Below are 14,913 nucleotides of genomic sequence, written 5' to 3' on the forward strand. Positions count from 1 at the left end.
GTCAGTGTAAACTACTTGTACCTGATGATGACAAAGCCTTGTCGAAACGTTGTACATTTACTGTATGTTGAGCTGGAACCAAGCCAAGCATTTACAAACCAAATGCACTTTTATAGATTGACATTATTTTGATACCTATGGTTGACTGTTAATTATAGCTGCCTTTCTTCCTAGCTCTATTAAATACAAAATATATATTGCATTTAAAGCAGTAACTTTTTCTGACTGGCTTAGGTTATTGTTCTACTAAGGTAGGTTAAATAATTAACGTTTACAAGTTAACGTAGCATACAACTATGCTCTAGTTTTTAAAAGGAGAACAAAGCTTCCAATTCATTAACAACAACTTTTGATTGCATTAACCGTTCTTTACACTTAAACTGATTTGTTGAACAATCAGGATATATTAGATAAATAATGAACTGCCAATATGAACAACTATGTGTACTACATAAGAAACAGTAGTTTATGTAATGTAAGTCAATCAAGCCTTCACAGGTTGCATACCAAGAATTTTTCGCTCATTACACTAGACAATGCTCAAATATTATCACAATAGTAGGAGTGTATATTACAATCAAAACTTTTAAACACATGATTCAAACAAGTCAGAAAGTTGTATTTTACATTATGTATGATTGTAAAATAGTTCCTCATAAACCATTAAATGGTTTAATCCGTATCATGCAGACAGTTTTGTTTAGTGACTGGTTTAATTAAAAAATCTTGTCATTCAACCCATGAAGACCGGTAGGGTAGTCACATGTTATATGCAACATATATTGGGTCAAGCTGGTCAGCAAGAAACCCATCTCGGAGGTGCATTCTCTGCTTTTCACCTCGCGAGTTGATGGGGACAACACCAGGATCCACAACGACAACGACACCCACGATGAGCTGATGTTCTTCCAAAACAACATTGGTTACCAGGGGAACCACATCCAAAGCTTCGTTCTCATTCCCATCAAGTTCCACTACCACCACCAAGAGATTTGTCCACGTGAACACAGCACTAAAGAAACACAAGTTTTTAGACCACAGTAATAAAATTAAGCTTTCGCATAACAGTTGAGGTAAGTTGAGTAAAAAAAATTAGATAATACTAGAGACTAATTATTAATGATGACATTCTTTCTGATCGGCTGATTTGCTCATTAATTTATATCTCTACGGTTGATTTCAAATGTTTCATTGTTTTTAATTCAAAGGTTAAAATTCTTACAAAAGTTGGCAAGCTCACGTCCATAGGCAAGTATGAAATTTGATAGATTTTTTTTACTCTTTTTAGATGTGGTAAATGTCCAACTAATGAACAAACAAACAAGAAACTATATCTAAATTGAACTAATCATAATATCTAACAGATTTACAAAGCATAAGGAAAGATGGAATCTACACCCTTTAACCCTTTATCATTTCCACCTCCATACTTATGCATGCTATACATAATCTCCACCTATATATATATATATATATGCTAAATGTCTTATGTGCCGTTTAAGTGCCTGTGCCTGGTTTGTTGTGGTCAAAGCATTGCTACTGTAATTCAAGAAATCCTTCCATGGATGATAAGGGGTTAAAAGTGAAATTAATATAATGTTTGTAGATGCTCATGAATATAAGAACTGCTTTAATACATTAGACTGGCAGCTCTTGTGAATAGAACTGCTTCAATAGTTTAGACTGACAGCTATTGTGCATAGAAGAACTGCTTCAATACTTTAGACTGACAACTCTTGTGAATATAAGAACTGCTTCAATACATCAGACTGACAGCTCTTGTGAATATAAGAACTGCTTCAATACATTAGACTGACAGCTCTTGCGCATAGAAGAACTGCTTCAATACATCAGACTGACAGCTCTTGTGCATATAAGAACTGCTTCAATACATCAGACTGACAGCTCTTGTGAATATAAGAACTGCTTCAATACATTAGACTGACAACTCTTGTGCATAGAAGAACTGCTTCAATACATCAGACTGACAGCTCTTGTGCATAGAAGAACTGCTTCAATACATTAGACTGACAGCTCTTGTGCATAGAAGAACTGCTTCAATAGTTTAGACTGACAGCTATTGTGCATAGAAGAACTGCTTCAATACTTTAGACTGACAACTCTTGTGAATATAAGAACTGCTTCAATACATTATAAAGCAACTTGAAAATTTTCAATGAAATTTTACAATTGCTTCAGGGTTTTATTAGTCAAAAATACATAGAATAGAACTTAAAGGTTTTTAGTAAGTTGCCAAGGATATATAAAAAAAGAGAGGTAACAAAAAGACACCCGTGTTACGAAACAAGCTTGTGAGATGAGCTCGAAAATTAGTAAACAAGGTCAGGAACCTAGTTATGTAAGAAGCGTTGCCTAGAAACAAGCAACAAGACACGTGTATTACGAAATAAGTTTGTGAGATGAGCTTGAGAACTAGTAACCAAGGTCAGAAGCATAGTTACGTAAGAAACGTTGCCTGGGAACAAGATGAATGCACTAGTATTTATGACAAGTTGATGGATTACTGATCTCAACCTCTTAGAACTAAGAAAGCTGCAGAAAAGTTTGGTTTGGTGTGTCATATCGGCACTTTGAGGTGGTATTAGTTACAGCACATAGGTGTAGCAGTAAAAGTGAATAGGCAGCCGGCTAACACCACTTATTTATAACCAATTACTTGAGAGTTTTGGTTATGATTATGGTTTAGCCCGGGAATTCCCCTAATATATCCAATCGGAGCACAGGACTACTTGTGGGTGATGCTGTGTCCTATTTAGTGGGTCGAAATAATACCAAGTTAGTTTAAAAACCCATGTCAGAGACTGAAAAGTTAAAGTTCTCTGGGACTGAAGAAAAGTCTTCCAGGCTCTGAAGAGATGACAATGAAGATGACAAATGAGGCCAAGACTTCTAACAGCCCAACTCTCTCTCTCAATCAGTTAGTGTAGAATCATGGAAGATAGTAAATGTATCTAGATAAAAGTGTTTAATATGATATATAAGTAGTAATCCAATATAACTAACGTTCAAAGTGTGTAATGTTTGGGTTAAATAAATGTTATTTTGAGTGTCACCATTGGCCTGAGACTCAGTTTCCTTATTCTAACTGTAAACTTCCTCGAGTTAGGTTGTAAATTACTGTGAACTAAGACTGTTCCTTAACACAAGTTGTTACTAGTTGTTTGATAGGGATAGGAAGTCTGTAACTTAAAATAAGCAACGAGTTTAAGAACAAGATTAATGACTTACCATTCTGATACCTTCTTGTGGCAACGAAGGACACTGTTCTCAATGTCTATGGGATGGTATCGCATTCCTCGTAGCATAAGAGTTTCATCTAGAGAGCCCACCACAAATACTGCATCATGAAGTTCTGGAAAACAAACAAAGGACCTCAAACAAAAACTCTGTATCCACAATTTGAATCTATAATGACAAAATATTTAAATAGAGAATATAATTAAAATTAGCATTATACTTTTAATATTCCTGTATAAAAATATAAAATAACTAAAACAACCATAATATTTTTTTTTACTCATTCTTTTTTAATTAAAGATATGTGTTTTCAAATGTTTTTGTCTATTCATCATATTCATTAATTAATTCTTCTTAGTTTACATTAATCCAACAAACAATCTTAACTGTATATTTTTGAGAATATTAAAACAACTCAATTCTGAGTAATTTGGAAAAAGCGAATACGTCTTCGTCTCTTTTCTATATAAACAAAGCAAATAAATGTACGTAAAATTAGAGAAAACCTTAAACTCTTAAAAATTAATCTGGAAATCTTTGAAAATTTGTTCATTCATGTAGTTGTATGTAGTTTTAACTACAGAAATTGGTCAATGAAATGGTTAAGTCACTTTTGCTCAAGTTATCTATTGTCCTGAATCAGTTCCCTACAGTTTCACATACACCTTTTTATGCAAAAGATTTCTGTAAAGTTGAACACCTTATGTGAAAGTAGGCAGCAATTTCCTCTAGTGGGTCTAGCGATACTTTGACTTCTCAACGGGAATGATCGAAAGTAGCTTATCTGGTTATTCTTATGAGAAATTAATACACCCAAGAATATCATACTGCATGACTGTATAAAGTCCAGTAATATTGAATTTGACTATCACTGAGATTGAACACAGTAATAATAAATGATGTATAGTTTATTCAATCCCATATCTCTACTTGTATGCACATCTGAATACTTTTACAGGGCTAGTTAAAGCTTAACAGACTTCAGTATATAAAAAGAAAACTTTAAGACATACAGAAACAAATGAAAACATGCAAGAACTGAGTACTTGCAGAAACTATTCAAAGTACTCACCACCATCTGCTTGTACCGACTCTGTTCTTCGTAAAAATCCTAAATAACCTGTGCGTGCATATGTTTGTGCAGTGTCACCTGTAATCAAACGTGCATTAAAATGGTCACTGTGGAGTGACTCATCCCCATATATAGTGAAGTAGCCAGTACAACTGTGAGGTGACTGTACCCAAATCTGAAATAAAATACCCATAATTATTTATGAAAAAAGAACAGTATCTGAAAAAAAAAAAGTTTTAAGTTTTGAGACACCTTCCTCTTCCAGGTTATACAATGATACTTTAATATTTTAATATTTGTTTGTTTTAAACAAAGGACACATTGGGCTATTTGCAGTGTCCACCACAGGGAATAAAACCCCAGATTTTAGGATTGTAAGTGAATAGATTTACAGCAGTCCCACCAGGGGACATTTAATATATAACATAAAACTAAATTACAAACAAAACAACAACTACATGTTACAAACAAACATTAATAATTAAACACATATCTTAAAAAATTACGGATTTGTATTTTTGTGTTATGCAAACTAAGTATTTTGGATAAATAATCTAAAAATTCAATATCAGCCTTGGGAACACACTTGAATTTCAATTAAACATCCTTACATAATACATAAGTTTAGATAAATCTAAGGTAAACAATACTAGAAAGAGAAAGAAGGGGCAAAAAACAAAAAAGAGAGAAGTGTAGTAGTGAGTTAGCAAGTGTAGTTATAACTAATATTATTGGTAACTACTGCTTAATAAAACCAAAACAAGACAAGTATAACTTTAAGAAGCTTTTTATTTTCACTTCTCATTATTCTTGATATAAGCACGTATAAAAAACAAACTTTGGCCTAACACAGAAGTAACACTGTTGTACTGGAACAGTAAACTTGAAAATATACTTACAATGTTGAAAATAAAATAGCTTTTGTATTTACAAAATACAGCTGATACAAGTATCTCCAAAATAAATTTAAAAATTACATGAGGTCTGGAAGTGTAGGATACCCTTAATATGGTAGCATCGTATACAGAAATAAATCTATACGAACACTGACAGGTTATTTCTGTCAAAGTGTCATGGGTTATAAGTTGCATTATTTGCTGGACTGACAGGTTCTAAAGTGAATAAATAAACTGATCTCTTATGATGGAGCTTGATGTTAAGAGAATGCACAATTTTTATTGAAGTCAAATATGTAAGAAACTCCCAAAAAATATCTTTTCAATTCGTAATACTGATGGTAAGGTTTTGAAATTGTTTATCATATAGTTTTAAAACTAAGAATAAGTGATGTGAAAGTTATTAAATAAAATACCCCTCAAGCACACTGGAAACCAGTAAGTATGTTAAACTTGAAAAAGTTCAGAACAGTTTGTTTGTTTTTGAATTTCACGCAAAGCTACACGAGGGATATCTGCGCTAGCCGTCCCTAATTTAGCAGGGTAAGACTAAAGGGGAGGCAGCTAGTCATCACCACCCACCACCAACTCTTGGGCTACTCTTTTATCAATGAATAGTGGGATTGACCATCACATTATAATGCCCTCACGGCTGAAAGGGCTCAGAACAGTTAACAAACTTTACTTCACATCACTAATTAATCGACTTCCGATCAAACTTTTTTTTTAAATATAATATAACTAATTCCACTTTACCTCTCCCAAGTGGGAGTCAGCACAATGACCTTTGGTCTCTGGGTCAGCAATAACAACTTTTACTCCAGGTAACAACTTTCCAGATTCTACAAGACACAAACTATGAGGTGCACCTCGTTCAACTACGGTCACCCTGTCATTTCTCAAAGCCCGTACATCTACATACACTGTTGTGGGGTCTGGACTAGAGGCTCCCTGAGAAAGAAATAAACTCCTATATGTAACAGCAACAAGCATTTTTATCCAACAAGAATTCAATATAATGATACATCAGTAACTCCTCTATGCACATCTCACTCAGCAGTTAATAAGTTACACATATACAGTAAAAAATTATCTACTAATACAAAATCACTAATTATTTTCTTTCAATTTACTGGTTAGCTCACAATCTTTGCTACATTAAAAATTTTTGTTATATTAACCCTTTCCTACCCGGTGTCTTGGATTATTACAGTAGAAAAATTATGACATCAAGTTTTGCAAATTGTGTGGAATCTATCCCCTCAAATTACCCCCAAAATAAAATTATAACTGAAATGTTAAGATTTAAAATTTTCTTTGATCTGAGAAGTAATTAAAAAAAGTCCAAATTTTTTTTTATTCTGTCCCTGTGATATAATTATTATCGAGATGGTGAAAAGCACAATGTCTCTACTGTTTTTCTATTGTTTATTCTCAATTGGTCACCAATCTTTCATTTCTCAACAGATTGACTTGAAACTTGGTATGGTTATACCTTGGTCCAATACACCCAGATAAAAATTTTCATTTTTTATATTCAAGCCTTTTTAAATGTGTTACAGGATGAAAGGTCAAACAACCCAAAAATGAACATCTTGAGCTCTTGTATGGTCATATTTAAAGCAATCAAGATGAAAATCGGCACAACTATACATTTTCATGTTCCCAACATGTTGACATACAAAAAAAAGTAAGTTTTGCCTATTTTGAATCCTTTTAGGAGGGGTTAGATCTATACATAGCTATACATCTTCAGAGTAAAATAATGAATACAAGTAAGATCTATTACACTAAACATAATAATCTTACACATAGTTGTTTATAAATAACATAAAAACAGAATCTCCATAGCAAACGTATTAATAAACCATAAATGTTTCAAAAAGAACCCTAAAATTAAAATGCTTGATAAATTGAAATGTAACAAACCTGAAGACAAATAGCTACATTAACTCGACAACCAAAAGAAGTGCTGACAGCACGTGGAGAGAGTCCTATGATTGAGAAGAGTTTGGAAAAGGAGTTGGTGAGAGTGACTCGAGGTCGTTCTTCTGCCACAACCACACACGTTCGAACACAATTCAAATTCATACCTCGCTGCTGGTAAACAAGTGCTGTTAGCTACTAAACAACAGTAACTTTAGAATCTTCTATTTTACAGTAACGAACTAGACTGAGAATATCTGCAAATTATTCTTTTTTTACAGAAAAACTTTAACACACAAACAATTATTTTTTTTTACAGAAAAACTTTAACATACAAACTAATATTTTTTACAGAAAAACTTTAACACAAACTATTTTTTTACAGAAAAACTAACACACAAACTATTATTTTTTACAGAAAAACTTTAACACAAACTATTATTTTTTTTTACAGAAAAATTTTAACATACAAACTATTATTTTTTACAGAAAATTTTTAACATACAAACTATTATTTTTTACAGAAAAACTTTAACACACAAACTATTTTTTTACAGAAAAACTAACACACAAACTATTATTTTTTACAGAAAAACTAACACACAAACTATTATTTTTTACAGAAAAACTTTAACACGCAAACTATTATTTTTTACAGAAAAACTTTAATACACAAACTTTTTTTTTAATGGAGGACTTTATATATATATATATTCATCATTCAACACTGTTAGTTAAAAAACAGATTTTTATACTGTGTAAAGTAAATCAGTCTAAGCTATTGAAATAAAAACTCCATATTCCTACTTTAAGAAACAAATAGGGATAACAACCAGTGTTATGAAGTTTTGTAAACAGAAGAAACTTGTAATGTTCAATCTTACTTTAAGTTGATTAATAGAAGATCCAAGTCCCTTAGTGCACAGCTCCATCACTCCATAAGAACAGAAGGTATCTCGAACTACGTAAATATGCAAAAAGAAAAAGAGATTGTTTATAGGAGATTTGGTAAACCAGTTTCTTTAATCTTAAATCATTCGAATATTAGAAGCTTGTTAAAAAATGTACGGTATTAAAGAATTTATCATACCTAAATCATCTTCAATGTAAAAAAATGTGCAGGTCTCAAATATTATACTAGACTAATGATTTTAAACTTAGAATTTCTTTGGCTATAGACCATATTGATAAACAATGATGATTCGTAAAATTTTTTACACATGTAACAAAAAATTAAGTAATGAAATTGTTAAATGAAAAATAATTTATTTGATAACACTTTCGACACTAGAGCCTCATGAGTCTTTTTTTATTTTTTAGGTAAATCTTTATTTTTCATCTCTTATTTTTTTCTATCTTAATACTAACTGTAATCAAATCATCAACAGACATTTTAGTGAAAAGTTGAAAAGTAGGTGTAGTGCGTTTCGAATTATAGAAGTTGTGTTGTTGAAATTATAAAGACTAAAGGGGAGAGTTCAGAGGTCAGAAGTATCACGTGAGTCAGAAGAGGTGAAGACTGAACTAGAACTAAAACTCAGATATTAAAATTCCAATTATAATCTAGGTTTTGATACCAAGTGTATTAACATATATTAACAATAAAGTTGTTAATTTAAATTCTGAATGGTACTCTGTAAAAAAGGTCAGACATGTACATTTTGAACCACCCACAAGCATAAGGTAAAGAAAGTCAGTCCATATAGACATAGATATAATTCAACCGGTATGATAAATATATTTATACTAATAACAGAAATAAGCAACAAAATCAACTCATGAAGAGAAATTGAGTAACTTAAGTCTGAATACATCTAAAAATAATATAATAGATCATTAAACACTTTTTTACCTTTATATTGACTAAGTGTTGATAACCAGAGGGCTGGATTGACTTCTATTTCCGAAGGTGGGATAAGAATGGAGTGGTGGCCTGAATACACACTGTTAGCATAAAATTCAATAATACGCATTATGTTACATAAACTTTTCAAAACAATATTTCACAAAGTAATCAAAGTAAGAATCATAACTGGCAATCCGAAACAAAACGCTATAAAACCTGGATTTGATGTATCTATATAACAAGATTCATTGTCTGTGTGCGTGTCATGTAACTCCTCCTAAACTGCTGGACTCACCAACTTCTAAGTGGTGCCAAGTGAGTCATTTTGGTCTTGGCATAAAAGTAAACCTTTTCTCCTAATCTCTTAAGTAACTGAGGTATTTCTCAAAAAATATTTTTACAAAAATTCCTTGAAAGTGGACCCTAAATTTGACACTCATTTACATTAGAGCACGTAAATAAGTAGGCCTACTAATCACTGTTCGTAATTTGATTAAACAAATTAAATTTGCATTATAGCAGCAATGATAGTGCAAAATAGTAGTTCAAATATTAAATCTTCATTATAACAGCCCTGTAAATGATGGCCATAAGCCCACGGGTTCACTAATAATAATAAGGTAATATGATAAAGAGACTATAATGAACAAAGCAGAAGTCCGATAACTATTTATATTCTTAAATATTTCAGGAGGAACCTAAATAAAATAAAAAACTTAAAAGTTTGAATTTCAAGCAGTAAGATTATCTTCAAAAATACTTTGTTGTACATAGTATTCTGTCTTAAATGCATTTAACTACCGATATTAAAACAACTGAAAAGTAATAAGTAACAATAAGATGAAACTTATTAATAAGGTTTGGAGAATACGGTGTTTTGGTTTTATATATAAAAAACATCTAGTTTTTCATAAGCCAAACCATGTAAAAAAAACAGAGTATACAAGTGAAATATAAAAAAAATTATATATATATAAAAAGGTATGAATTAATCCATTACTTCTAAACCGTTATCTTATAAACACACGTGTTACAAGGATATGTCTCTTTCTAAATAAGGATATTTTTAAAATAAAAAATGTGCCTAAAACGATTTTATATAACATCAGAGTATACAAGAGATAAACACATTTCTCTAAAAATCTGTGTTATAATGAACACTTTCTATGTGAAATTAACACACACAAAAAGAATTAAAATATTTTATGATTGTAGTATAAAAACAGTATCAGACCTTTCAATATATCTTACCTATTCAAACACCAAAGCACAAACCCCAAACCACAATAAGGGTCCAAACATAGAGCTACATGACGGGAGGGGTATAATTCACATGCTAGTTTTATACTTTTGCAAAGAGACGTAGCTGCGGCATGTGACATCTGAAATTAATAAAAACATTTTATTTAATAATAGCTATTTTTTATTATATAATAATTGTAATTTGTAAACTCACATTCAAAGCATAGGAAAAAAAAAAAAGTTGAAACCAGTCATATTTCAGGGCTGAAACTTAAACCCATTTCTACAAACAAAAGTCGGTAAAATCCATCAAAGTACACAATCTCGGGTATTTTACATTTAATATTTCTAGGGCGAATGATACTTATATGCAGTCAGGACACAAAAGTTGAAAAACAAAAAACACTTAATTTTTAAACTTATTATGACCTTCTAGAGGTAGTTGACAGTTGCTTTTCTTATTACAATGTTTATGAGCTCATTGCCATAGTATAATATTCAATACTGTTCATTTATGGCAGGGTAACTAAGGCTATGTGCTTCCATCCCTAATATAAAACTACTGATCACAGGGAAGTCACCGAAACATCAACACCCCCACTGCCAACTGTAGGGCTACTCTTTACCAATAAATAGTGGGATTGACCATAACTGTATAATGCCCTGATGGCCGATGTTGCAAGCATGTTCAGTGATGGGTTTCAATTCTGCAACCCACGGATTGCAAGTACCCTAATCAACAGATCATGCTAGAAGGTTTAAATTCTGTTAGTAGATGATAACTTTGAAAAGAAACTCATTTTACATACCTATTTCTACTAATATAAACTGAAAAAACTGTTGGCATTTAAGTACATATGCCATTTGTTTACTGTAGGAGTAAACTACGGTCACATGATCAAAATTTGTGATTACTTCTCTTTACTTTCCTTTCTCTGAATTTTATTGAAACCCTTGAAAAAGTTGTTGTGCTGGTGTATATTTCTGAGTTGAAATGGATAAGATAGCATGCGTAGATAACCTATAAAGAAGTCTTTTCAAAAACAGCAATTTTTAAGAACATTTTCACCTGATATATCGTATTGGTCTGATTATATGGCAATCGTGAATATAAAGTGACTCCCATTTTCAGAAACTATGGGAAAGTAAAAAAATTGAGTGTCATAGCGTACTTTTGTTTTAGGTCTACAAAGTCAATACTGTAACTGAACAGGATGCAGGTGGATTAGTTGAAAGAATTAGCAATGACCTTGAGCAACATCTGGCACGCATGCATAGACTGATACTATCTGGACATCCAGGAATGTGACAGCTAGAGTAGGGGAGGGGGCTGTGATTATATATATATATATATACACACACACACACACCCACATATAATTTATTCTTATAAGGCTATACAGAAAATATCATGTATTCAATCTCAAAAGCTGGTAGTTTTCTTTTAGCTTATAATACCTATTTTAACTATTTCACCACCATAGAACCATGGTAAAACACATAAATCACATTATATAACTTTTACTTCAGCCTTGAAAAGTCCGATGTTTGTTTGAAGTTATGCAGAAAGCTACACAATGGGCTATCTATGCTCTGCCCACCACGAGTATCGAAACCCGGTTTCAAGCATTATAAGTCCGCAGAAGAAAAGTCTGAAATTAAGTAAATGTTGTGAGATATAGGTATGCAATAAAAACCATTAAGTAACTTAAAAATCGTACATGTTACATATCAATTTTAAAATTTCGGAAATAAACGCACAACAAATTATTTCATAAAAATCACATGAACTGCAGATATCTTTCCCCATTTCTCTTAATCTGTTCATCGCATCTCAAAATTAGAGGTGAAGAAAGGTAACATTTGAGATATGTCTTTTGTCATCAACAAGTTGCTGCCCAAGAAACTTTTCATTCAGTTCTATAGCTTTGGGAAAAAAACAAAAACATTTACAATGAACCTAATTTTTAGAGCAATTTTTAGGCATATTGGTTTCAATACTTCACGAGTTTTCAGCATTTAAACCATAAATTATCACACTACGTATATATAAAAAATATTGCAGTCTTTTGTCTCTCATCATCTCTAACAAATATACTCACTGATATGATACATAATAAGCAATTAATATATAATTATAATTATATGTTGTATAATAATTAATTATACAACACCACGAGTTTCTGTGTGTATCGAAAAATTAACCTAGCACTGTTTATCTCTAAATGCTGCAGTGAAAGAGTTACTCATAACTCATAACAAAATTGTAAATATATATATATACGTATTGCTATCATACTTTTATTCCAGCTAACATTCCAGTTGTGCTAACACTGAAGTCTAAGTAGGCTATCATTTCTGGAGTGGCTGTCCTATATATATTAGCCATCTTCTTCTTGGGTAGGTCATCAGTGTCAAGAGTTGTGGGCCATGACTTGATGTCCACTACATTTCCTGCTTCCTTTAATAGAATTGGAACTTATAAAAGATTTGATTTTGCTTTGCATACTATTAAAAATTAGAATTTTCTAGATTTACTTTAACAAATGGGTAAAAATTAAAACAGTTTTTTTCAGTGTAAATTTTTTAATGAAAGCCACCCCAAAACAGGTACTAAGCATACTTCAGGAGTGTAGTTTACTATTATATAACAATAATTAAATATAAGTACCATTAGAATAATAATAATAATATTTAACTATTCTGTAACTACTAGAATGTACCTCCAATAATATATATATATGTATCAAAATACATTCTCAGATAAACTATCTAACCACATTATAAATTATTAATGTGTGAAGTTTGAGTACACATTCTTCTATCACACCTTTGACTTGAGGAGCTTTATGACAGGAGACGTTGATAAAATTATCACAGATTTGCTGATGTCAACAATCATTCTTACAGTTGGCAGTGTTGTTTGCAAGTTCTGGGGATGAGGCGGTCTAATACTAACTGGAACAACACCTAAAAAAATCACAGAAAAACTGAAAACAGTACAGCCAGCAATTTCAAACTTACATATATATATATATTAATTAAAAATCCCATTACAGCTTTGTTAATTTCATTCAACTTTTTAATATTCTTAAACTTCTAATACTAACTGGAACAACACCTAAAAAAATCACAGAAAAACTGAAAACAGTACAGCCAGCAATTTCAAACTTACATATATATATATATTAATTAAAAATCTCATTTCAGCTTTGTTAATTTCATTCAACTTTTTAATATTCTTAAATTTCTAATCAGCCGAGTACGTGTTTGGTTAATAATTGACTTTTTTTCATAATACAAGGATTCCAAACATGAAAAACTATGAACTTTCAATAAATTTATTACATTTTGCATCCAAGGAATGTGTTGTTGAAAAAGCAGCAGTATAAAAAAAAAAAGATTTTTTGTTATTCAGTTTTAGAAATATTTCTTCTAGTTAACTTTATAAATTCAAGAACACATGACGTATATACAAACTATAAATAAAGTTGTGTGCTATGATTATACAGTCTGCTTTAGAAAACTAATTTGGAGTCAGAAGAACTTAATACTTCACATAAATAAATTACAATAAATTTTGTTGTTGTTTTTTGTTTCAAGTATTTGCACCTAGCTACACAAGGGCTACCTTCACTAATCATTCCAAATTTTGGAATTATAGGCTAGAGCAGGGTTTTACAAAAAATTGTTTAAGATATTTACAAAATGAGAGAAATAAATAGTTGACACAACAAATGTTGTTGTTAATGTCTTAGGCCTAAAGCCTTCTTAAAAAAAATTAACCTTGAAAACATAGTTAATGTTTCAGGCCTAAAGCTTTCTTAAAAAACAATTAACATTGAAAACATAGTTAATGTCTCAGGCCTAAAGCCTTCTTAAAAAACAATTAACCTTGAAAACATAGTTAATGTTTCAGGCCTAAAGCTTTCTTAAAAAACAATTAACCTTGAAAACATAGTTAATGTCTCAGGCCTAAAGCCTTCTTAAAAAACAATTAACCTTGAAAACATAGTTAATGTTTCAGGCCTAAAGCCTTCTTAAAAAACAATTAACCTTGAAAACATAGTTAATGTTTCAGGCCCAAACCTTTTTCAAAAAAAACTGTAATCTCAAAAACACAGATCAGCTGTATAGTGTTCTACATATACACATTTACAAGTATAAAGGAGATGTCTCTAAAAAAAAAAAGACAAAGAATAGAAATATAATAATAAATAAAATAAAAGTAAAATACAGTTTTAAATAGAAGAAACTTTTCACTTAAGCCATAAGAGGATGAAGTGCATATACATTGAAAATGAGATGTTCCTCATGTTCCTGTATTTGACTGTTCTTTGGAGCAGATTTTAGTAGCACAATCTGAAGATGTGAAAATTCGTGGTTTTTGCTATCAAAAGGTTGGGAAATGGGTTTGTCAGTGTTGCCATTAATTACATGACAATGATATTCCACTAAAAACCCATTTCCCAACATTTTAATGTAATTAATGGCAACACTGACGGGCAATGATATTCCCCTCATAAAATGTTGGGAAATGGGTTTGTCTGTGTTGCCATTAATTACATGACAATGATATTCCCCTCATAAAATGTTGGGAAATGGGTTTGTCAGTGTTACCATTAATTACATGACAATGATATTCCCCTCATAAAATGTTGGGAAATTGGTTT

The 14,913-nt window shown here is 31.3% G+C and overlaps 1 protein-coding gene across 1 annotated transcript in view; it reads right to left on the reverse strand.

Moving 5' to 3' along the window:
* Window positions 1-6: 6 nt before the first annotated feature.
* The window catches only part of LOC106464011 (disco-interacting protein 2-like), a gene marked incomplete at its 5' end in the record, with an annotated part of 79,650 nt that continues 64,743 nt past the window's right edge, over window positions 7-14,913 (reverse strand). Inside the window, 10 exons of the mRNA XM_022391661.1 lie at window positions 7-1,012; window positions 3,250-3,373; window positions 4,331-4,505; window positions 5,983-6,177; window positions 7,156-7,323; window positions 8,037-8,113; window positions 9,005-9,096; window positions 10,250-10,380; window positions 12,540-12,701; window positions 13,071-13,210. Of these exons, the coding sequence (XP_022247369.1) occupies window positions 760-1,012; window positions 3,250-3,373; window positions 4,331-4,505; window positions 5,983-6,177; window positions 7,156-7,323; window positions 8,037-8,113; window positions 9,005-9,096; window positions 10,250-10,380; window positions 12,540-12,701; window positions 13,071-13,210 (1,517 nt within the window). The remainder of the gene's footprint in view (window positions 1,013-3,249; window positions 3,374-4,330; window positions 4,506-5,982; window positions 6,178-7,155; window positions 7,324-8,036; window positions 8,114-9,004; window positions 9,097-10,249; window positions 10,381-12,539; window positions 12,702-13,070; window positions 13,211-14,913) is intronic.

Source organism: Limulus polyphemus, unplaced genomic scaffold (assembly GCF_000517525.1).
Source record: "Limulus polyphemus unplaced genomic scaffold, Limulus_polyphemus-2.1.2 Scaffold1540, whole genome shotgun sequence".
Lineage (NCBI taxonomy): Eukaryota > Metazoa > Arthropoda > Merostomata > Xiphosura > Limulidae > Limulus > Limulus polyphemus.